This window comes from Amaranthus tricolor, chromosome 14 (assembly GCF_026212465.1).
Source record: "Amaranthus tricolor cultivar Red isolate AtriRed21 chromosome 14, ASM2621246v1, whole genome shotgun sequence".
Classification (NCBI taxonomy): Eukaryota; Viridiplantae; Streptophyta; class Magnoliopsida; order Caryophyllales; family Amaranthaceae; genus Amaranthus; species Amaranthus tricolor.
The window spans coordinates 8,920,749-8,944,754 of NC_080060.1; the positions used below are offsets into that span (position 1 = coordinate 8,920,749).

The 24,006-nt window shown below is 36.7% G+C and overlaps 4 protein-coding genes across 5 annotated transcripts; 3 read left to right on the plus strand and 1 right to left on the minus strand.

Annotated features, from left to right (window-relative positions):
• The first annotated feature begins 7,418 nt into the window (after positions 1-7,418).
• On the plus strand, positions 7,419-12,042 carry LOC130800053 (flavonoid 3'-monooxygenase CYP75B137-like). 2 transcript variants are annotated; one of them, XM_057663396.1, is made up of 3 exons: positions 7,419-8,514; positions 9,389-10,008; positions 10,927-11,062. In XM_057663396.1, the coding sequence occupies exons 1-3, from the start codon at positions 7,612-7,614 to the stop codon at positions 11,051-11,053; spliced, it is 1,650 nt and encodes a 549-aa protein (XP_057519379.1). In that variant the 5' UTR covers positions 7,419-7,611; the 3' UTR covers positions 11,054-11,062. The 2 variants fall into 2 exon arrangements, with proteins under 2 accessions (XP_057519379.1, XP_057519380.1); XM_057663397.1 differs by having other exon boundaries at positions 7,422-8,514; positions 10,889-12,042.
• On the plus strand, positions 11,525-13,314 carry LOC130800055 (flavonoid 3'-monooxygenase CYP75B137-like). The gene is made up of 2 exons (XM_057663400.1): positions 11,525-12,445; positions 12,533-13,314. The coding sequence occupies exons 1-2, from the start codon at positions 11,525-11,527 to the stop codon at positions 13,151-13,153; spliced, it is 1,542 nt and encodes a 513-aa protein (XP_057519383.1). The 3' UTR covers positions 13,154-13,314.
• A 2,977-nt stretch (positions 13,315-16,291) lies between these two features.
• Positions 16,292-20,423, minus strand: LOC130800056 (RNA polymerase II degradation factor 1-like). The gene is made up of 4 exons (XM_057663401.1): positions 18,677-20,423; positions 18,369-18,551; positions 18,145-18,267; positions 16,292-16,639 (listed from the first exon to the last, which is right to left on the minus strand). The coding sequence occupies exons 1-3, from the start codon at positions 19,020-19,022 to the stop codon at positions 18,146-18,148; spliced, it is 651 nt and encodes a 216-aa protein (XP_057519384.1). The 5' UTR covers positions 19,023-20,423; the 3' UTR covers positions 16,292-16,639; position 18,145.
• A 156-nt stretch (positions 20,424-20,579) lies between these two features.
• Positions 20,580-23,632, plus strand: LOC130800054 (flavonoid 3'-monooxygenase-like). Its single transcript, XM_057663398.1, has 2 exons — positions 20,580-22,417; positions 22,844-23,632. Exons 1-2 carry the CDS (start codon positions 21,320-21,322, stop codon positions 23,486-23,488), a joined length of 1,743 nt encoding a protein of 580 aa, XP_057519381.1. The 5' UTR covers positions 20,580-21,319; the 3' UTR covers positions 23,489-23,632.
• Positions 23,633-24,006: the final 374 nt, after the last annotated feature.

Genomic DNA, 24,006 nt, shown 5'->3' on the forward strand with positions numbered 1-24,006 from the left:
AACTCATTTAGTGATACGAGTTATTTTTGAGTGAAGTTAATTAGTATAACATGCAGTTATTTTTTTAATTGGGAAATTTCATGTCGTAATTTTAAAGTTTTAGCTTTTTTACGTGGTAGACAAATATTTTTTTCAATCCATATGGTCGCCTTGACCTCCCAACTTTTTCCACATGGTAGACAGAAGAGAAGTTTTTTTTAACTTTATGCTACTTTTATTAAACGTAATGACATTTTCTTCGAAAAACAAGCATCGTGATTAGGGATGCAAGCGGGCGGGTCTAATAGGAGACCCGCCCCATCCCCGCCCCATCGGGGAGGGGATGGGTTCCGGTTTGATGAGTCATGGGGCGGGTACGGGTATAAAATTCATACCCACCGCGGGGATGGGGATGGGGATGGGTTTTAGGTGATACCCGCCCCATCCCCGCCCCGCCTCAAGATACCCGCCTCAAAATATATACAAATTTTGGGAAACCGGGTACCCAGTATCCGTTTTATATTTAAAAAAAAAAATTATTTTCAAATACTGGATTGATTTACTTTGGATGATTTTGAGTTGATGTTGAAATACTTTTGTTTTAGACATGTATATTTGTTTGAGACTTTGGTTATGCGTTTGTTTGAGACAAGGATTGAATATAAATGTGTGGCACAAATGGGTATTAAGCGGGGATTTGACTGGTAGTGGGGCGGGGAAAATGGGTATTACACGGGCATGGATACCCAGATGGATGGTGGGGCGGGGATGGTTTTAGATACAAACCCATCGGGGCGGGGACGAGGAAAAAAATTATACCCGCCGCGGGGATGGGGATGGGGATGGGGATGGGGATTGCATTAACAGATGGGGATGGGGATGGTAATTCCAATACCCGCCCCGCCCCGCCCCATTTGCATCCCTAATCGTGATCACCCAAATTGGCCACATTTTTCGAAATCTAGTCGAAATAAGTACTTAATTAACAAAAAACTTAACCTTTGTCTACCACATGAAAAACTTAGTAGTTCAAGGTCATCACGCGATTTAAAAAACATTTGTGTAAAAATCAAAAACTCAAAGTTACCACGTGAAATTTTCCTATTTAATATTCTTCTAATTTTCATAGGCAATACATAATAAACAACTCATTAACTAAAAGTCTAAATTAAAGTTTAAAAACTAAGATTTAGTCAATGTTAAAAAATTCTAAAATGGAAAAAAAATTTTAAATTGATGAAGTAGGTTGAAATCAGGTTGATCTAATCACGTCAAGGGTTGTGATTTGTGATACAATTAACTACATGAGTTATGTTTGGGTTAAGAGGTTTCCGATCCATTTATACATGCAAACACAAATCCGATCAGGCGTGCTAAAAACAACACTTAAATCTCCACCAGCACGTTGACGAGTATCTGTTTCACAACAAATATGGGGATCACCTTGAAGATCCGATGTAGATATTGGAGGCAAGAAGAAAGCCTAAGTATTCATCGACACAAATAAATCTCACAACATTCCTTATAGAATGGGGAGTGATCTGGTTGCGACTCAGTTCGTACTTCACTATAACCAGCTCCAAGAACCAGTGATGGAAAAATGTCACCCCAAACTCGAAATGATAAAGGTTGACTAAGGTGAAGAAGTCAAGGGAGAAGTTTAAGATTGTATCACACCTTCTACCCTCTTCAAATGGGGGTCAACAAAAGAAGGCAATTTGATGATTTTTCCTTTTCTTAGGCACGCGTGTGTGCGTGTGTGTGTGTGTGTGTGTGTATATATATATATATATATATATATATATATATATATATATATATATATATATATATATATATATATATATATATATAATATACATATGTATATATAATATATATATATATATATAATAATAATAGTTTAGATTTTAAAAAATGTTATATACTCTTACCAATTTTAAATATAAGATATAAGAATCCAATTTAAGTAAAAGATTAAGAATATATTATGTTTTCATACAATTTGTATACAATAAAATTTTGGATTATCTTATCAATTTTAAATATAAGATATAAGAATCCAATTTAAGTAAAAGATTAAGAATATATTATGTTTTCATACAATTTGTATACAATAAAATTTTGGATTATCTACCAGGTGTATATTCTTGGCTTAAAGGTTTGATATGATTAGATTCATTCGTTTACTAATTAAATCCACTGATTTTCTCATGTAAAGATAACTAAAATCTAGTGGCTTCTATTTCATGGTTCATGCATGGATCTAGCAATGGGAGATGTATACAATAAAATATAATCCAAGTTGTTTCGGTAATGAAACTGGAAGTATAAAGGACTTTAAAGATATCTGAAGATGAAGCGTTATGGATGTCAATTGTCAACGATCTTGAATAATGACGTAATCCTTCCGTAGCTGTAACTGCAATGCTTGCACCACAACATGTTAGCCTTGTCCGAGGGGCGATCTCTCAGAAAGCCCTTTCGACGCTCAAGTCAGTTGCGGAGACATATCAAATAATGATAATATAATAATTGCAATATTGATGATTATTAGGAGGTTTGGAGATGGTAGGAATGTGTAATTGGGTAAGTTAAACACCAACAAAGGTGTCTCTTACTCTGGAATTTTTTTGATCGGAGTTGGGAAATTCATTTGTCTTCTAAGATTTTCGGGTTCAGCTCTACAAGCAAAGTTATATGAGTTTGTCATTTATCATTTTTCAACTCTTTTATTATATTGTATAATGATTGTATAATTACTTCAGCTTATTCATTATATTGATATGTGGAAATTTCTAAAGTTTTCGGGTCCAGCTCTAAAGGCAAAGTTGGGCCATCATCACGTTGGACTTCAAAATAGGAATTTTTGAAATTCTTAAGTGAAAAAAAAAAAATTAATTAAGTAAACTAACTTTCAAACAATTTCCAAAAGTAAGCGTCCGTACCCCAAAGCTGTGCTTTGGAGCTGTTCGCAGTTAGTAACTGCGAACAGCATATAAGACAAACTAGCTGTTCGCAGTTACTAACTGCGAACAGACCTGATCTACAAAATCAGATCAGTTTCTGTTTTTCGCAAAATCCCAATTCAAAAACCCACTTCACTCGACATTTCCACCTTCTCCCTCTAAAACCATTAATTCATTCCATCAAATCGTGCAATCCTCTTTCAATTTGGCACTTCAAAATTAGTGTGGGATACTATAGCTTGCGCAAAGGTAAATTTTTTTATGTTTTTTTGGTGTATATTTGGATTTTAGGGTTTTAATCAAAATTGTTTATTTATTCAAATGTAGGTTTGTAGTGGTTAAATCAAGACTAATCTTAATCATCCATAAGCATTGAAGGTAATTTCTAATTGTTTTTATAGCTTTATGTTGGATTTTGAAGTAATGTTGTTGTATTATTTGAATATTATTAGAAAATGTTGATGTTGATGTTGGTATTAGAAATGTTATTTGTGAACTTATGAATTGATTTATTATTTGGATTATGTGTATTATATATGTATGAACTTGGCTACATTATGGATTTGAATAATTTGTAGACCAAAAAAGATTATAGTCAAATGAATATTATGTACTTGTATGGACATGAGTTGATGTTGATGTTGATTTTCTTTGTATTAATGTAGAAAATGGCATCATTTCGCGTCACTATAGTATGTTGTTGGAATGGTTGTATTAGAGAAAATAATGGCAAAGTTCATTATGTTGGGGGAAGACGTAAGTTGTTTGCTTGCAATTCGAACATGGATTTGAACATTACTAGTCAAAGTTATGCAAGTACATACGAACATTACTTCATGCCCATGATCGATAAGAGGTCATACGAACATAATAGTAATATTAACTAAAACTAACTCGAACACAGGAGTACAGGAGATGGATCTAGCAGCTCCAGGACCCGTAGACCCTAGTGTGTTAACCATGCAGCATGAGCACAGGAGTACTCCTCTTTGGGATGCCCAGGTTAGTTTACGATAGTTATGATTTACATTTTACTATTGCGTACATACAAGTAACTTATTTATATTTCAATATTCTTAGGTGTCTGATGCGGAAACGCTGGGCACCAGGCATCCAGATTCTGTTCCATGGGTGATCGATGATAGGATCATCCCATACTTAGAGCTAACGAGGTTATACGACTTTCACCTCGTAGCATACGGTAGAGTTGACCGTGCCATTATCACGGCACTGGTCGAGAGATGGCGTCAGGAGACGCATACATTTCATCTCCCTCTAGGTGAGGCTACCATCACATTGCTTGATGTAGCCTTACTAACGCGGCTTCCCATAGAGGGACGTGCCGTTTGTACAGGCGGACGCCAGCTATCAGGCTGGCGTGACATGGTGCATCGCATTTTGGGAGAGCGCCCTCCACCGGAAGTGATCAGGGGGAGTGGTTTGCGATGCACATGGTTGGTTCAGACCTTCTCACAACTCCCCGGAGATGCTGATGAGGGCACCATTTCGAGGTACGCCAAGGCGTACATCCTATATTTGATAGGTGCTGTGTTGTTTGCCGATAAAACAAGCAACCAAATACAGCTCCTATACTTAACATTACTTGACGACCCGTGGTAGCACATCGCCGAGTATAGCTGGGGCTCCGCAGCCCTAGCATACTTGTACAGGAGGCTTTGTGGTGCTGCCCATAAGAACGTCAAAGAGATTGCAGTTACACTAGTCATATTACAGGTAATAACAATAACATTTAATTCTCATCAACATTTGATTAATTACATACTAATTACATTTGCGATCGTTAGCTGTGGGCGTGGGAGCATATTCTTATCGGCCAACCTTATAGAACCGTTGGTCGTGGTGATACTGCTCCTCCACCACAGCCAGCCCCCGATGTTCCGTACGGTTCGAGGTGGAATTTTGCCCGCCGGACGCGCAAGCACACCGGCAGCGGTCTAGGATTCTACCGAGATCAATTAGACCTCCTACGACCCAACCAGGTAAACATTTCAGTACTCATTAACATTAGTACAATTTAATCAACATATCACTTACCTTTTTCATAACATGTATTTTAGTTTTTGTGGGACCCATACCCAGCGGAAGCCTACGCAGCTGTACCCGAACACTCGGGGATTCATTCCGGGGCGTGGAGGGCTTCTGTGCCACTCATATGCTTCGACACTGTTGAAGTACATCTGCCAGAGTGCGTAATGCGCCAATATGGGTTGGTACAGGGCATTCCACCGCCTTGTGACACTGAACCCCAGCTGCACCTAATTTCGCGAAGAAATCAAGCTGGGGCAAACTGGATGGAGATCAACGGGTGCCACATCGCTCGTTGGGATCATAGACTTGAGCTGCTGGCACAAGGTGCGCCAATCGATGTTGTCACGTGCACCTAATTACATACGGGTGCCACACCTGACTATATGCCGTGGTTCCTCTCCATCACGCGCCGATGAATGACACCACGTGCCCTCTTGGAAGCAGCACATTACGCACCTGCTGCGCCTGAGATGACCCAATTTGTAAGTCTTCATTTGTATTTATTTGATTAAGTTGCCAATTAAATAATAAAATGTTACATTTTCTAAATATTAATTGCAGGCACAAGGTGCGGCAAACGTGATGCGGTACAGCCAGGAGGAGCCGGTGAGGGAGATTGCACATGGCATGCTCTTCGGCTCGCAGTTCCAGCACTTCATACCGGAAGTCGCTGCACATCACTCACCGACTACCTCCCATACGCACATGGCATGCTCTCCTTCTTATGACTACCATTTGGAGGAGATGGATCATTCATATCCCGTTGACGCTGCGGGGACCTCACAGGCTGGGCCATCACAACCATCACAGTACCAGTCCCCTCCACTGCCAGAGCGTCACGCGAACGCCTCTTTCTATCGTAGGAGGCGAAGGAGACCAACCCAGTTGGATAGGGTAGATGAGGGTTCATGAGCGTTAACGATTACCTTTTGTGTATTTGGATCGACTATGTACATATATATATATATTTTAATTGACTTGTATATTTCAAACATTTGTATATATTTTGTTGCATATATATTTCAATTGACTTATGAATGATCGGAGTTTTGGCGATGAATCATGCCGCCTTAAAGATACATCGACTTGTAATTACCTATTCTAATGTCTCTAGTGCAATTACAACAACAAACAACTCAAAAATAAAGGAAAAAAAAAATTTACTTAGCTAGTTTGTCTTATATGCTGTTCGCAGTTACTAACTGCGAACAGCTCCAAAGCACAGCTTTGGGGTACGGACGCTTACTTTTGGAAATTGTTTGAAAGTTAGTTTATTTAATTAATTTTTTTTTTCACTTAAGAATTTCAAAAATTCTCAAAATAGGATGACATTGGTTCCTTCATATGGGTTAGCAATTTAGCATGGAAATGAAGGAAGGAAATTTGACACAAAACAAAGAGTTCATATTTTATAATGTGTTTGAAAATGGCTAATTTTTCATGTATAAGACGTGTTTCTCGGTAAAAGCATCTCATAGTCATGCCACACATAAGTTCTACCTAGAAAAGGTGTCAATTGCATGGAAACCCAATTCAACCCATCTCGTGTGTTTGGCAAGTAGCTTTTTTTATTTTTTTGTCACACAGTAAAAGTTTTTAAGGGTCGCATGGATTGACAGTAAATATTTAAGGGGTTAAAAGTCAAACTTATATATCAAAGGTATTTAGAGAAGCAAATAAAGTTATTGAAATAATTGTGATAGAGGTAGAATAGGAGTAAATAAAACAGATGAATAAAAAAAGAGGTTGATATCCCTCATAAGGTGAAGAATTCTCCCTCCCTCTCCTAGGATTAATTTATACCTAAAATAAGAGAATTAATTGCTATTTTCTTTATTTCATTATCTTATAATTAATTCTTCAACCTCTCTAACAAATAATTTTCTTTAATCATCTATCTAATTAATTTTATTTTCTAATTTGACTTTTATTTATCCAATTTAATATTTATTCTCAATCCAAACGACCTTTTAATAGTAAATATCTTCTTAACTAGCTACTTCCTTTGTTCTGATATTATTGCTACATCTACTCTTGGCACAGAGATTAAGAAAAGAAAACCTACCTTTTCAAAGACTACTTCACCCTTCATTTTCATTCTAATAAAAATTGAACAAAATCTTAATCAAGTGATTAAAACTTGATAATACCAAAACAAAATCAGAATCAAGTGATTTTGTTTTTTTAGGGAAGAATTAAGTGATTAAAACTGAACAAAATCAGAGAAAGTGATTAAAACTGAACAAAAAATCAAAAATAAATTGGGAAAAATGCAAGCAATAAATAAAAAAAACATAACAGATGAGTAAATCAAAAAATTAACTTTAAACTCGATTTAAAAAATCATAACTCAATAGATCAAACCCAAATCAGAACAAAAAATAACATTAGAATAGATGATGATTAAACTCAAATAAGAACAAAAATTAACTTCAAGATAGATAAAAAATTTCATAACAAGATCTTAACAAATCAAAGACCTCTTCATTTTCAAAAAAAAATAAAATAAAATAAAAAACACTCAATAATTATATGAAACTTTATAAATTTGTCCAAAAATGGTAAATCTACTGTTCTACAAACTTTTTTTCTGCCAACAAAAAAAAACACCACCATGATTTTAGAAGCTTGGCTAATTCCCATCCTCACTCTCTTCACCATATCCTGCACCATCTTTTTTCTAACCAGAAAACAAAACCGCCTACAACCACCAGGCCCACCAGGCCCTAAAGGACTCCCCATACTCGGAAACCTTCTTTCACTGGACCCCGAACTCCATACCTATTTTACTTCATGGGCCCAAACTTACGGCCCAATTTATTCTCTCCAGCTTGGCAACAAGCTCGGGATCGTCATCTCCTCCGCTACTCACGCCAGAGAAGTTCTCAAAGACCATGACACCATCTTTGCCAACCGTGACGTACCCGCTGCTGGAAGAGTCGCCACGTATGATGGGTTAGACATAGTGTGGTCCCCATATGGTGCCACGTGGAGGTTACTGAGGAAAGTCTGTGTAAGAGAATTACTCAGTCCTGCTACATTGGATGCCGTTTATGGACTCCGTAGGCAGGAGATCCGGCGTATGATCCATGGGTTGTCAGAGAAAACGGATAAAACGGTGGTTAATATTGGGGAAGAAATGTTTTTGGTGGTAATGAAGGTGGTGACGGGGATGTTGTGGGGAGGATCGGTGGTAGCTGAGGAGGAGAGAGAAAATATCGGGTCGGAGTTTCGGGCTGCGGTGTCGGAATTAACAGGTTTATTGAGTGTACCGAATTTATCGGATTTTTTCCCGGGTTTGGAGCGGTTTGATTTGCAAGGGGTGGAGAAAAGGATGAAGAAATGTGCAAAATGGTTGGATGGTATTTTTGAGAAGGTGATTGAACAAAGATTGAGAAATGGTGGTGAGAGTAAGAAGGATTTCTTGGAGGTTTTGCTACAAATGAAGGATGATTTTGAAGGTGAAGGTAGTGATAAGGTTTCATTTTCAATGACACATCTTAAAGCTTTGCTAATGGTATGCTTTTTATTTGTTCTTGGTACACCTCCCTTTTTGTAGGTTATTATCAATGGCTTTTAGTTTATATTTTATTCACATTTTATAAAATATTTATCTTAATCTTAATTTTATTAATATTAATTTTTATAATTTTTACCCGACTAAAGATAATATGGTTGTATGGCTGTTAATTAGCAAGAACAAAGTGTGTTGTTAACATACAAAGTAATATGCGTGATTAATGGTTTTATAAAGTAGTTAAGATATTAACCGTATAAAATAAGTATCATATTATTTATTAGGGTTTTTATTGTTTTGGCTATGGGCCTAAAAATAAATGAGACGGTTGTATAAGAAGATTTTGCATCGGTAAGCATGGAAAATCAAATATGAGATTTGAATAGAATTAAGAGGTGTGTTTTGTGAATTAAGCAATTTATTTTGCTTTATAATTCATATTCAATTTGTTACATCAAATTTGGTATACTACATATAACATAATCTAGAGCTGACGACTTATGTTAATTATTTCACTTGAAATAAAATTTGAGACGAACTTATGTTACAATGCTAAAAGAATAAATTCAACCAAAATGCTTTAAATGAATGTAACATTTTTTTAGTAATTAATTAATCCTAAGTATAAAATAAAAGGGATATTGCATAAGTTTGGAATAGATAAACTAGGAAATTGATGCTTTTCTATGTTCTCTTGGTGACATTCTTTAGAATTGCTGGGATGTGTAATCTTTGATAAGCTACAAATTTTGTTTGAACTTGAGTTGAACCTTGAAAGTAAATGCTTTTCTCTCTGTAGTGATTTAATTTGAAGCTTTGGACCTCTATTAATAAGGATTTATGGGTGTATCAATACAATTAAAAAAATGTACAGGATATGGTGGTTGGAGGAACCGACACTACTTCGAACACCGTTGAACTTGCAATGGCGGAAATTCTAAACAAACCAGAGGTGTTGAAAAACATTCAACAAGAGCTGGATTCAGTCGTTGGCAGAGATAACGTAGTGGAGGAGCATCACACCTTCAAACTCCCTTACCTACTAGCCGTGATGAAAGAAGCGCTACGTTTACACCCTGTACTGCCCCTCCTAGTCCCTCATTGCCCAAGTGAGTCTTGCATTATCGGGGGTTATACCATTCCCAAGGGTTCCCGGGTCTTTGTAAACGTATGGGCTATCCATCGAGACCCTTCAATATGGAGCAACCCATTGGAATTTGATCCAGACAGGTTCCTGAATGCGAAGTTTGACTTCAGTGGGAATGACTTCAGTTACTTTCCCTTTAGCTCGGGCAGAAGGATTTGTGTCGGAATAGCAATGGCCGAGAGAATGGTGTTGTATTCACTGGCTTCATTGTTACATTCTTTTGATTGGAAACTTCCGGAGGGAGAGGAATTAGATCTTCAAGAGAAGTTTGGGATTGTCTTGAGCAAGAAAACGCCTCTTTTAGTTATTCCGCATTGCAGGCTATCTAGTGCAGATATGTATGATAAGTAAGCTTTTCTCATTATTCTGTTCTTTAGCTTGGTTTCTTGCTTCAGAAGATTTACTAGTCTTTATATAGCTGTTGGTAAGCAAAAAAGACATAAATGCTTACAATTTTAAGCAAAGCTGGTTGTTGGGTGTAAGTTAACAGTAAAACATCTGATGTATCTGTTTTTCTTGTCATTGTTAATTTGTTATACACATGTAAAGTACGATATCATAGTTACAAGTTCAATTCTGAGCTATTCGACACCTTTATGCCTGGAATAAAATTCACTGAATCATACATTATAGTTGCCTTACCATCTCTAGTCAAAGATTTGGCAAGGATTTTGTATTGTTTGCTATCCATATAGCTATTGTTATTGCTACCAAGAGACTTTCGTTTGAGATCATTAGAGGAGTTCTACTCGATGATCCGAAATTTATCCAACTGTGTAACTGAACCCAATTTGTCCTGACTTAAAAAAGATTCACAACTATGCAAAATCAATATGGACACAAACTCAATTTCAAACTGACCCGAAACACCTAACCCAAAATCAACCCGATGACCCGGATGAACACCTCTAGAGATGATAGATATTACTTTTTCCTATATTGCACCTAAAATGAAAGACAAGGAAATATTTTGAGGTGCTCAGTTATTCTAGCTTTGATGCATATCTTTTGCTACACAAATATGCTGTTGTTTTAGACACTCTCTACAGGTGTTTTGTTTTCAAGGTATACATATTTAGATCTGAACATATATTAGATTGATGAGGTAGTTGATATAGTTGATGCAAGCTTCATTTTCTCCTATTTTGTTTTCTAAAGATCTTTGTTGCAAGGTCCGCTTATAACCTTAAAGTGAGTTGAAGCACATTTTATGTGTTACTTTATCAGGATTAAAGATTAAACACCAACTGATCCATGTCTGACAGTATGATCCATTTGTGCGGAGCTATGATTGTTCTTCGTTCATCATCTCAAATTTGGAATTTTCCGTTGGTGCGATTCCAGCAAGTATTATCTATGTGTGCAGGCTTATCCTTAACTAGCTTCCCGTAACTAGTAGAAGCCTCGGAGGTAATATTAGTTTACCAAATTTAATATTTTGTCTATATGTTCAATACGGTTTTTGTGATGTTGTTCCTAAACGAGCCTTCCTTTGAATGACATTATTGCTTGATAGCTTAACGAAGATTTTTAAATTGTAATTCGTCAAAAACCACACATTCTTGACATATTTTTGCAGGGTAAATTAGTCTATTTATATATTTTTTGTTTTTTAGTAATTTTCTGAGGTCATTCTTGCTTGACTACTTGACAAAGGCATAGGAGTCTACTATTTCCACTCAATTAGTAATCAGGCACATGTTTAGCTGCTCATGTACTTAAGGCATCAGCAATCAGTGCATTTTCTGTTTCTATATGCATCAATTTTTAGGCAGAGAATGATAAGTAGTGTACAATCCTCCATAAACTGAAGCTTTTCTGCTTGAAGCCATTACAAAATTTTAAAACAATAGTGAGTCCATCATGTATTTAGAAACCTGGGAAATTCAGTTCCTTACCCTCCTTGCCTTAATCTGGGCTATCTTCCTTCTCAAAAGAAACCGAAACCGCCAACAACCACCTACGCCACCAGGCCCATCGGGCCTCCCCATATTTGGCAACCTCTTCTCTCTAGACCCAGAACTCCATACCTACTTCACCAACTTGTCCAAAGTTCACGGGCCCATATACTCTCTCCGGCTTGGAACTAAGCTTTGTGTGGTTATCTCATCGGCTATACATGCCAAGGAGGTGCTCAAAGACCATGACCTTGTTTTTTCCAACCGTGACGTGCCCATTGCTGGGAGAGTCGCCACGTATGGTGGAGCCAACATAGTGTGGTCTCCCTATGGTGCAGTATGGCGACTGCTGAGGAAGATTTGTATAAGAGGGATGCTTGGCACCGCCACACTGGATGCTGTCCATGGAATTCGCAGGCAAGAAATCCAGCAGATGATTCGGGGATTGTCAAAGAAAGCAGGGAAAGCTACTGTCAATATTGGGGAGGAAGTGTTTTTGATGGTGATGAGGGTCGTGACAGAGATGTTGTGGGGAGGGACAGTGATGGAAGCCGAGGAGAGAAAGAATATTGGGTTGGAGTTTCGTGTAGCGGTAACAGAGTTCACTAGTTTATTGGGTGTTCCAAATTTGTCAGATTTCTTTCCATGTTTGGCTTGGTTTGATTTCCAAGGAGTAGCAAAGAGGATGAGCAGGTGTGTCAAGTGGTTGGATGAGATTTTTGTGAAGGTGATTGATCAAAAGTCGAGGAATGGTGGCGAAAGAGACGACAGGAAGAGGACTCAAAAGGATTTTCTAGATACTTTGTTGCAAATTAAGGATGATTATGAGGATGAAGCTATTGCAAAAGTTCCATTTTCCATGTCTAATCTGAAAGCATTGCTCATGGTGAGATTTCTATAATTTTGTAGTGGATTATCTAATGTTAAACTTATAAATTGTTCGATAGAAGTATCAGTAAATTGTTATGGGCAGGATATGGTGGTAGGAGCAACTGACACGACCTCAAACACAGTTGAACTTGCAATGGCAGAAATTTTGAAAAACACTAAGGTGCTAAAAAGGATTCAGCAAGAGCTCGACGAAGTAGTCGGTAGGGACAGCATCGTAGAGGAGCATCACATCTACAAACTCCCTTACTTGCTAGCTGTAATGAAAGAAGCGCTGCGTTTGCACCCTGTAGTCCCCCTGCTAGTCCCTCATTGCCCGAGTGAGTCTTGCATTGTTGGGGGCTATACCATTCCCAAAGGTTCTCAGGTCTTTGTAAACGTATGGGCTATCCATCGGGACCCTTCGGTATGGAGTAACCCATTAGAATTTGACCCAGAAAGGTTTCTGAATGCTAAGTTTGATTTCAAGGGAAACGACTTCAATTACCTTCCCTTTGGCTCGGGCAGAAGGATTTGTGCCGGAATAACAATGGCTGAGAGAATGGTGTTGTATTCACTTGCCTCGCTGTTACATCTTTTCGATTGGAAATTTCTCGAGGGAGAAAGTTCAGATGTTCATGAGAAGTTTGGGATCGTTTTGAGCAAGAAGACTCCGCTCATACTGATACCTGAGCGCAGGTTATCAAGTGCAGCTTTGTATGAATAGGTAGCTCTTTTCATTATATTGTTCTTATTCTTAGACTGTAGAAGACGCACTTATTATGTATTTGTTAAATCATAATCCTTCCTATTCTAATCAAAAGTCTCATTTTATTTTGTAAAAAAGTTGATATTAATAAAATCAGTATTGGGACGAATTAAACAAGATTTTACTTGACTATGTTTTACCTTGTAGATTGATCTTAAATCTCTCGATTATGTCAATGTGTCTCTTTACGAATACCTCTTGGTAAGTGTAGTATTTTACACTTATTGCTTCTTCTTTGTGGTTTATCAAGAACTTTAATTAGCGTTTTGAGGTTTAAAGTGGTAGAGATTCGCTATTTTCAATTCATTTTTCGTTACATGCCTTTTTGTGCTTTATCATTCCATGTTCGAGTGTATTTAAGCGAGTTTCTAGCCATCTCGATTCTCAGCCATGTCTACCGAGTTTCATGAATACATTATCACACGTATAGGCATCATTTTGTGCTCAAGGAGATATTTTATGGATATGAAGAGGGTTTGACAATCATTTGATGGAGCCGAAGTCATTTGGAGTATTTTGTACCAAGCTTCAGTCAAGACTCAAGATTATCATAGCTTCGGCTAAAGCCATGCGCAATACAAGCTCTGGGCTGTTTTGCTATAGTTCCAGTCGAGATTTGGAGGATTCGATACATAGTTAAATGGAACGTGGAACATAGCCACGTTTCGCGATTCAGGAACGTCCGTCCCCAATCACCACGAAACACAACCCAAATCGCTCAAGATGACGTTCCAGTTTAAAAGACCTTTTTTAAATGGTATTTTGACCTTCATTTACAAATTAAACAAAAAAAAGTAGGAAAAAAAGAGATAAAACCTAGAAATCTAAAAAAATTGCACTTGGAAATAATTTCTTAAAGCATAATAATCATTTTAATTTAATTTTTTTCAAATATATTTTTTTATACATAATGTGTCTTGTACCCAATTGTTTCCAAGCCAATTTTGGTTGCATTCTCTTTCCTGTTCCCATTCCTGTTCCCCGTTCCAAACTGTATATCGTTCCAGGTAACAATGATTCGGTCGAAGCCAAATTGAACCCTCGGCTGCACCGAAATTCTGACACGTGCTGAAGATAGTCTCGATCGAGACTTAGGCGATTCGGTCGAAATTGGACTTGAAACCAAATTTCTGGAATCTGCTGGACGAAGCTTGGTCGAGACTTGAAAATTTGGGTCGAAGACTTCCCAGATTCGGTCGAAGTTTGCCCAGCAACTGCTCAACTGATTCATCCTTCGATTCTTCTAACTTGCATGATATAAATACTGAAATTCAGTTTTCTTGGAGAAAGTGAGTGGAGGTTGTCAGATTTATTTGGTTTTCATTAGTTTAGTGGAGGATTCCATATTTTTTATGCATTTCGATGGTTTTAGTTTAAGATATTCAGAATTTTATTTTAGTCTTTGGTTAATTACTTTGTTAATCTGTATTAACTTTAATTATTGTCTTTAGTCTTTATGCAATTTGAATCTTTTTCCATTGTTAGACTTTGTTTCTCCATTCAAGTTTCTCAATTGCAAGTTTATGGTTTTCGTTCATCATCGTCCTCCATTGTTAAGGTATTGATGCTCCTCTAATTCTTTAATTATGTTTAATATTGTTGCTTATGTTTGTTTAATTAATTTTATTGCTTTTATGAATATGATTAGTGAGTAGTTTTCTTTCTTTGGTTTGACATGAACCCTAATATGTATATAGATTAGTTTATTGAGGAACTTGTTGGTTGTTGTTTAGGGATGATTGAATATGCTATAATCCACTTAAGTTAAAGTCTTTTATGTTTTTCATATTCCGAAATGTGAAAGTTGAGGTAGAAATGTGTATTAGTCTTAAGTGCAATGTTGTATATTGTGACTTTAAATTAATAATTAAACATATAAAATAAAGTTATATAAACCATTCATGAAGTAATATGCCACTTCATGAACCGCAACATCGATTCAAGAATCAATGTGGATCATAAATCAATCCATCCTAATATATTCAGTTAATATAACCATATTAACAGTAGGTAGTTATAGCATAACTAACAAAACCGAATAAAACGAACATTGCAAAAACCAGTGCGAAAGTCGCGCGCTGCGACCGGATCAATTTTCAAAACAGAAACTTTGTCTTGAAATCTCGCGATCCGTAAGTCTTTTCGCGATCCGCAAAAGTACGTTTGCTCAAAACAAGAATTTTGCAATATTGGATATTTAACTTAATTAATGAATTATTTATTTGATTTAATTAATTATCATTTCCGATGACCATTATACGCTCTAAATGACAACATGCAAAACAAATTAAATTCTTTTATCGCCATTCGAAATAATGAAAGTTAAGAATTGGTTGTTAATTGGTCTTGTTAAAGGTTGATTTAATCAAAATTACGAAAGTTGATAAAAAAAACGTTTTTCAATCCACGATTAATTGATTAGCATCCCGAAAAGAAATAATTAACTCTTCACCTAAAACCTAGATAACATAACCTACGATAAACTTAATTGTCTAGTCCTACGCATGTTAGAGGTGATCGACATTGCCCTAGGCTTTTATCTTATTGAATCGTGTCATTTTCATTTCGTCGCAATTTAGTTTAGTTAAAAACTCATCTTTATTTGGTCATTCAATAGCGATTGATTAACCAAATTATTCTTGAAACAAAGTCTCCTCGTGTTCGACCCATAATTGTGCTACAACAACCGTGCACTTGCAGTATTAAAATAAAACTCCTAACACCTCTTCTAGAGATGGCCACGGTCCGGGTTGGGCCGGTTCCGTTTCGGTTCCATCTGGTTTCGGTTCCATGTGGAATCTGATTCAAACGTTCCGGTTCCAGTTCCAGTTCCGGGCGGTTCCAAACGGTTCCTTGGCGGTTCTGGCGGTCCCAACTCGCGGGTCGGGCGGGTCGAAACATTGGTTCCATTCTTATTTTTCCTTTAAATATAATATAAAAATACTATAATAATGCGGACGTACCTTTGATGATTACTTGATTATTAGCAAAATTCATTGCTTGTCATCGTTATTAAAATATTCACTAAAAAGAATGAAAAAAATAAATTAATAAGAAACTATAAAGATGATTAATAAAAAAAGAGGGAGAAAATGGACTTGAACCTAGTACCCGAAGGAATACTAAGTTGTCTACGTATCCCGAAGGAATCAAAGCCCACGTCGTTCTTTGTCATACATTTTATTTGTAGTTGTTGAATGTTGATTGATCGTTGTCCGATTGATCCTATTCGTCTTCGTCATCATCATCTTGTTGGTTAGATGCTTCCGCTGACTTTCCTCCTGACGATGATGCAGATGTATCCATCATCATCCATGGATCATCATCGCTTTGATCATCATCATTCTAGAGTCCTTGTGTTCGAAGCTCCGCTTGATCCCAATCTTTCTTGCAAACGTAGAAGCAGACTTTGACGACATCTCTTTTCATCTAAAACTCTTCTACCTGCACTAAAAGCAGACTTTGACGCAATCGTAGAAGCAGGAATTGCAAGGATATCCTTTGCAATTCTTGATAATCTGGGAAATTTTATGGATTTTTCTTTCCACCATTCTAAAATATTATGGCTACCTTGGTCAATTTCAAAGTGATGTTATGAAGTGGAAGGTGAGGAAGAAGATGGTCATACGAAACTATCATCTTGGCTTATTATGTTAGCTATTACAGGATTATAATAAGTCGGACGTGCCGAGAAATTAACACGCCTAAACGTATCGCGACTTGGGTTATATACACTAGCATAGTAATTATAAAGTTCTGCTAAAAGTTTTTTACAATTTCCAACATAATTATATACATCACTAGGCGGGCGATCTAATGATTGGTGGTAAAATCCAATTACTTTAGTAAGGATTTTCGTCTTATAACATGGGTCTAAAATTTTCGCAATTCCATAAATAAAAGGAAAATTAGTAAAATACGTCGTCCACTTGTCCATCATATCTGCAAGAATTGGCTTTAAATATATGTTAGTATCATCATGCGAATGTTTAAAAAGATGATAAAAAAAATAGTAACACATTCACTTATTACTAAGTGGACGTTTGGTTCCATATGAAAAAATCTTAGTTGCGTGGACATACGCTTCTAATATTTTCTGTACGCCTATAGCTAGTTCCCATGTTTTATCACTTATATGACTATCTGTACACTCACTATACAGTTTTGTTATAAATGGACGATAAGCAATAGCTTCTTAAAATAAATCATGGGTTGAGCCCCAACGTGTAGGAGTATCTAATGACCAATACACTTTTTTTAGTTGATAATGGTCACATAATTGCTTATATCTTCTCTTTACCTGTCCAACTCTAAGCCACTTCACTATGTCTCTAATGGGATCTAATATATCACTTAGTTGTCTAATACCTGCTTGGCAAAATAAGTTAACTATATGAGTACACCAACGTACGTGTAATAATCTACCACCAAGGATAATACTAAAAGCAAGTTCGTTATACAAAAGTTCGATGCATTTAATGTTGGCAGTTGCATTATCGGTAGAACAACAAATTATCTTATCTAACAAGTTCTATTCTTTACATATCTCTATTAATCTGTATTTTATGTTTTCACCCGTATATCTTTTGAGCATTACCTTAAAAGCAATTATTCTTTTTTGAATAATTTAATTTTGATCTACCAATGTACTGTTACAAACATATAAGGTTCTAAATGTGGGGGAGCAGAGCAAATATCAGTTGTTATGCTAACCTTACCATTAAAAGATTTAAACATTTCTACTAATTCATAGCGCTTTGATTTATATAATTTTATTGTGCGTCGTTTAAGAGTGTTCATAGGGATTACTCTATATTGTGGTTGCAAAGTTTTTCTAGTGTAATACTCGTATGCCCTACTTTCACCATGGTTAAATGGTGATTCATCACAAATTACATATTTAGAAAATTCATCAATCATATCATTACGATTATATTTAAAAGACATACTTCAGCTGGGAATGTCCCACTGTCGGCTTCCACTTATGGTCCCGCTGCCGCTTGCTACATGAGTTTCTTTTGTGATTCCATGCTTCTTTGCCAAATGTTTGTTAAAAAATCTCGTACCACCACCTAACACGTATTCATAAAACACAATAAATAAATTTTTAATACATTCTTGATTTATGAAATATAAATATCATGTATGTATAAAAAACTTAAAAAGTATTTACCTCTGCTGAAATTGTATGAAACTAAGGGATTTACTCCTTGACTTTCATAAATTTGACAAGTGCATAAGAAAACATCCAAATTGTCGGTTGGTTCTTTTGTAAAATACGACCACACATGTGAAACAGCTCTACCACTAGGAGGTGGCATTGCCGGAAAAGGTTGTCTTACTGGTTCATTTTCATCTAAATTTAAATATAAAGACATACTCAAATACCACAATATATAAATAAATAATAATTTAAATTTTAATCAATTTGAAGAATAAAATTATAAAATTAACCGACACTTTGGAAATTGACTCGTTTACCACGAGCTTGTCTTTGTTGTTGTTGTTGTTGTTGTTTTTGTTGTAGTTGTTTTTCATATGATCTCGTTGATGACTGTCGAGATCTATGTATCTCAATAGGGGTCGTTGGTTCCTCTTCTTGTTCTTCTTCTTCTTCAATTTGTATTTCTCTTTCCACTTCTTCTGCATAATCGTGTAATTTTTGGTCGTACCCTTTTGGATAATTTAGTTCAATTTTATAATTATTAACTGAAGGTGTTGTTGACAACGACGAAGTTGAAGTGGCCTTTCTTTTGGAGTTAGAACCTCCCAATGATTTTGCCACTTTAGTACCTTTTTTGGAGGCCTTTTTAAAATATGAAGACATGATAATATTGAAATAATAATGGAATTAAGAAATAAAATAAATAATTAAAAGACTAATTATGTAATTAAGAAATAATTAAAAGACTAATTATGTAATTAAGTAATTATGTAATTAAGAGAATAATTGCGTAATTAAGTAATTAAGTAGAGAGAGTAGGAGAAGAGATGAGTTGTGAACGAAAATGATTGAAAATGTGATGTATTTATACAAAAAATCCCAACGGCTAGTTAACGGCCGGTTCCAAAGAACCGCTGGGCCGGGTCCGGTCACTGTTCCGATTCCAAAGAATCGTTGGGCTAGGTAAACCTGTCCGGTCCGGTTCCTTGGAACCGGTGGTCCGGGTGAACCGGCCCGCGGTTCTTTGGTCCGGTTCAAGCAGTTTTTCTGACGGTTTCAGAGTTCCGGTTCCGGTTCCGGGATGGTGTCAAGTGGTTCAGGACCGGTTCGGTTCCTGGTGGCCATCACTAACCTCTTCTTACATTTCTTTAATAGCTCAACCCACTTATAGATTGAGAATAAAATCTAAAGCCATTTCTTAAAACAATTTTGGGCATCCTGAAACGGAAGTGTAAAATCATCTGAGATTTTGCATTATTGTGATAGTATGATAAATTTTCACATCCTAAAGGTGGAAGTGGGTTTGCCGGCAGTGCCGACCAGCAACAGCACGACACGACTTGACACAGTTTTGGCACAAGGCATGATAAGCACGGCACAAAGACGACCCAAGACGGCATGATTTCCATGGTTAGACCTCATTTTCGAGTGGTCAAGCACAGCCCGATTTGGAGCGAGGAATAACAGGAGCGACATGATTTCCACAGTAAAGCCTTTGCTGATCATGCTTATTCAGTTTGCAGTCATTCTATTGCTGTCAGAAACAATTTACTCAATGGTCCCAGGACATAGATACTGCTGCTTATATCTGGTATGCTTTCGATTTCCAGGGTTAAATATAATTGTTTTTACTGTATGAAACCCAACAATCTGTCATCTTGTGCTGAATCCTGATCAATGATATTCGAGTTTTCTTCAATCTGTCATGTTGTGCTTTGTGTTTGGGTGTTTGCTAGATAAGGTTCATTTTGATTGCCTTTTGCCCTTTATGGAGGGTTCTCATTCTGCCACAATTTTTGCACAGAAAATATCCATCAGTCACTATATGCTATTCTTAATTGATTTACCTGAAAATGAAAGTGTTGTCATGTGCTACTATATGTGCTTCTCCAGTGGGACCTACATAGATGTGTTCAAATGCAAACTTAATAAAACTGAATCAACCAAATCTTATCTACAACTTTAGGCTTCTTTTTTAGCTATAAACAGGGGATTATACTTATTATTGTACTATTCCAAGACCTTTATTTCTATCAATCTCTAATTCTGACCTAATGCTTGAACATGTGTAGTAAGGAAGATTAAAAATAGATGTGTAGTAATATTATATGGGTAACTTAATTACTTGATTTTATTCTATAATTTTGTTCTAAATTTTCATTCAAATAAACATGTCAAATTGAGTAAAATATCTTATAAATTAATTACTTGATTTTGTTAGTTATAATTAGACTATTGACGATTATAAATCTATAGTAATGTATCATAATTGAAGCAAATAATGATAACAGTAAAAGCTCGTTAAGGCCCATGTACAACCCTTTTTAACCTGCTTAATTTTTGTATATAAGGATCCGTTTAAAGCCCGGACCATTTAAGGCTGTCCTGTTTATAGCATGCATATTTGGGCACCCAATGGTCCGCAGCCTATTCCACAGTTGTAATTCATATTAGTTTTGTATTGCCTAAAATTGCGTAAAATAGGACACTCAAAATGGAAAATGCTAACGTCATTTGGATTGGAGAGTGCAATGATGAAAGACGAAATAGCCCAAATGCTTGAACCATGAAAGGAACTAGCTATATGGATCTGTATTGAGGAACTGAAAGCTGTACAAGAGTTAGAAAATTGCTTAAAGAGGAATCAAATCAAATAAGTCAAAAGGAAGGAAGCTTCCGCTTAATAATTTCTGATCTCACATGAGAAGTTGGTAGTTAAAAAATTACTTGTCTCACGTCTTGACTTTGAAAGTTATCATCTCCATCATATTTAATAACTAGTTGGGCTGTTGACCTTTGTTAAATTAGGTTGAATTTATTGTCAATATTAGCATCTTAACAGGAAGTCAAGAGGCACACACACTTCATAAGCCAAGGAGATATATATCATCCAAAAATCATATGGCAATGGGAAGGACTCCAATAACTTATAAAGTGTGCACACCATCTTCATTTTGTTGATGTGGGATAAACCTTCCCAACATAAATGCTTTATCAGCAGCCTCCCAATTGCTATTATTAACAGCCTCCTCCTTGTTTGTATCAGCAACCTACTTATTGTCCTAAGCACATACAGACATAGTGACCAAAACTCCATGTTCATGATGAGTAGCTTGCGGCCTGATAAAGAAGCCGGCTTCTGGTCATGGTGGTGGAGTACCAATAAAACCGATGCTACTTCTAGGCACATCTTGATCACCTTAGTCCTCTTGTTTGTTATCTTCTGGTTTATGTTCTCGATTAAGAAACAAAACAATACTATGAACCTTCGTCTGCCTCCTGGACCGTGTGGTCTACCTATAGTCGGATACCTTCCCTTTTTAGGTTCAAATCTCCACCAAAGCTTCAAAGAATTGACTAGTTCATATGGCGCAATCTTCAGAATCTGGCTTGGAATGAACGAGTGTATCGTAGTAAGCTCACCTTCTCTTGCCAAAGAGGTGCTTAGGGATCAAGATGCCGCGTTTGCCAACAGATTACCCACGATTGCTTTAAAAAGTCTTCTGTTTGGTACAACCGACATAGCGTTCTCTGATTATGGCCAGGAATGGCGAAAGATGAGAAAAATTTTTGCAAGCGAGATGATGAGTCGAACCAGCCTTGACGCTAGTTATAGCCTTAGGATACAACATGTGAAAAAGATGTTAAAAGAAATCTATATGAAAGCCGGTGAGCAGGTTGATATAGGTGCAATAGTTTTCTTAACTCTTATTAGTGCAGCCATGAGCATGATATGGGGGGATAATCTTGAAGCAGATACATCTTCTGTCATTAATTCTGAGTTTCGAGGTGTTGTTAATGAACTATTTGAACTTTTGGGGAAACCAAATATTTCAGACCTTTTTCCATTTCTTGCTTGGTTTGATTTACAGGGAATAGCACACCAAATGAAGATTATCTCAAGTCAGTGCGAAAAGATCCTCGATTCAGTCATCAATTGTCGTAATGCTGAAGAAGACGTTGAACGAAAGGACTTCCTAGGTTTCCTCCTACAACTTACCGAATGTGAAGATCCTACAAGATCCTTAAGCTTGCCTCAAGTCAAGGCCATTCTCATGGTATGTATACTTTTTTCATTTTCTAGAATTCTTTTTTTTGTGCAAGAAACAAAACGCAGAGTGTAGTAGAACCGTTCAAAATAGACCCGACGATCTGATATTTACCCCACCTTGTAATCGAATCCGACTTCAATATGAATTAAAATTATGTAAAAATCAATGCGGACACAAAACTCAATTCTGAACCGACGTGAAACACCTAACCCGAAATCAACACGATAACCCGAATGAGCACCTCTAGAGTGTAAACAGAATTTGATCTTTACTCTTGGGTACTACTTAGATGACAACTACATAGAAGTACTTCATATGTTAGCTATTTAAGATGCTAAAACTGGTGTGCATGCTTTTTCTTTATTTATATGAATCTATATAACTATCTCATATGAAACATGTAATTTATCTTCAATATCTTTATTTCATTAGGATGCTGTAATTGGGGGAACAGATACTACAGCTGCTACGGTTGAGTGGGGCATGGCGGAGATCCTGCAGCATCCGAAAGTATTGGAGAAAGTCCAAGAAGAACTTACCGAGGTTGTGGGATTGGACAGTACAGTTGATGAGGATCATTTGCCCAAATTAAAGTATCTGAATGCAGTTCTAAAGGAGACGCTTCGTTTGCACCCATCTCTACCTCTTCTCGTTCCGCATTGTCCAAGTGAGCCTTCCACTATTGGCGGATTTAGCATATCAAAAGGTTCTAGCATCTTTGTCAATGTATATGCTATTCACAGAGACCCAAAGTATTGGGAAGATCCTCTAGTGTTTAAACCTGAGCGGTTTTTAAGTGGATCTGCTGCTGATAATCTCAACTATATGGGCAACCATTTTCATTACCTGCCATTTGGGTCTGGGAGGAGAATATGTGCCGGAATTTCACTTGCCGAGAGGATGTCTTTGCTTTTATTGGCTTCGCTACTGCATGCATTCCGTTGGGAGTTGCCAAATGACACAGCACAGGTTGATTTCTCTGAGAAAATTGGCCTTGTGATGAAAAAAGCAAATCCTCTTTTTGCTGTACCTACTCCTAAACTCTCCAGCTCTGAGCATTATTTTCACAAAGATTAGCATGTTATGAAAATGTCATTTTGTTTGCTATATACAGTCTCAAATCTTCACTATATACAGTATTTTGTACTTGTCATCACATTTTACTTCAATGTACAAATGAATCATTCTATTAAATATCTATTTAGTGTTATGGTGGTTGTATTCTTTCTATTGCAGTCATATTTCTCATTTCACTGATATTGTTACACTAGGCATCCCGTTATGAGAGCTTTTAAGGAGTCTTGTAACAATCTCAACATGGTTAGTTTTGGGCATGTGCAAGGTGTCCGATCGGGTTAGGTGTTCATTCGGGTCATTGGGCTGATTTCGGGTTAGGTGTTTCAGGTCAGATTGAAATCAGGTTTTATGGCCGAATTGTTTTTTTTTTTTTTTTTTTTGCAAAATTGTAAATCATTTTTGAAGTCGAATCAGATCGGATTCGGTTATAAGGCCAGATAAGGATCATCAGATATGTTTTGTACACCTCTACCAACCGCATATGGCCCCCTATATGAAGGAGCCACAAATGCTAATTT

Excerpts from the sequence above, each read along its gene's own strand:
- LOC130800055 (XM_057663400.1), top strand. The coding sequence starts at position 11,525 with ATGTATTTAGAAACCTGGGAAATTCAGTTCCTTACCCTCCTTGCCTTA. Across the intron at positions 12,446-12,532 it reads ATCTGAAAGCATTGCTCATG|GATATGGTGGTAGGAGCAAC; the intron begins GTGAGATTTCTA and ends TGTTATGGGCAG.
- LOC130800053 (XM_057663396.1), top strand. The coding sequence starts at position 7,612 with ATGATTTTAGAAGCTTGGCTAATTCCCATCCTCACTCTCTTCACCATA. Across the intron at positions 8,515-9,388 it reads ATCTTAAAGCTTTGCTAATG|GATATGGTGGTTGGAGGAAC; the intron begins GTATGCTTTTTA and ends AAAAATGTACAG. Across the intron at positions 10,009-10,926 it reads AGTGCAGATATGTATGATAA|TATGATCCATTTGTGCGGAG; the intron begins GTAAGCTTTTCT and ends CATGTCTGACAG.
- LOC130800054 (XM_057663398.1), top strand. The coding sequence starts at position 21,320 with ATGTGGGATAAACCTTCCCAACATAAATGCTTTATCAGCAGCCTCCCA. Across the intron at positions 22,418-22,843 it reads AAGTCAAGGCCATTCTCATG|GATGCTGTAATTGGGGGAAC; the intron begins GTATGTATACTT and ends TTATTTCATTAG.
- LOC130800056 (XM_057663401.1), bottom strand. The coding sequence starts at position 19,022 with ATGTCTTCATATTTTAAAAAGGCCTCCAAAAAAGGTACTAAAGTGGCA. Across the intron at positions 18,552-18,676 it reads ACAACAAAGACAAGCTCGTG|ATGAAAATGAACCAGTAAGA; the intron begins GTAAACGAGTCA and ends ATTTAAATTTAG. Across the intron at positions 18,268-18,368 it reads TTCATACAATTTCAGCAGAG|GTGGTGGTACGAGATTTTTT; the intron begins GTAAATACTTTT and ends AATACGTGTTAG.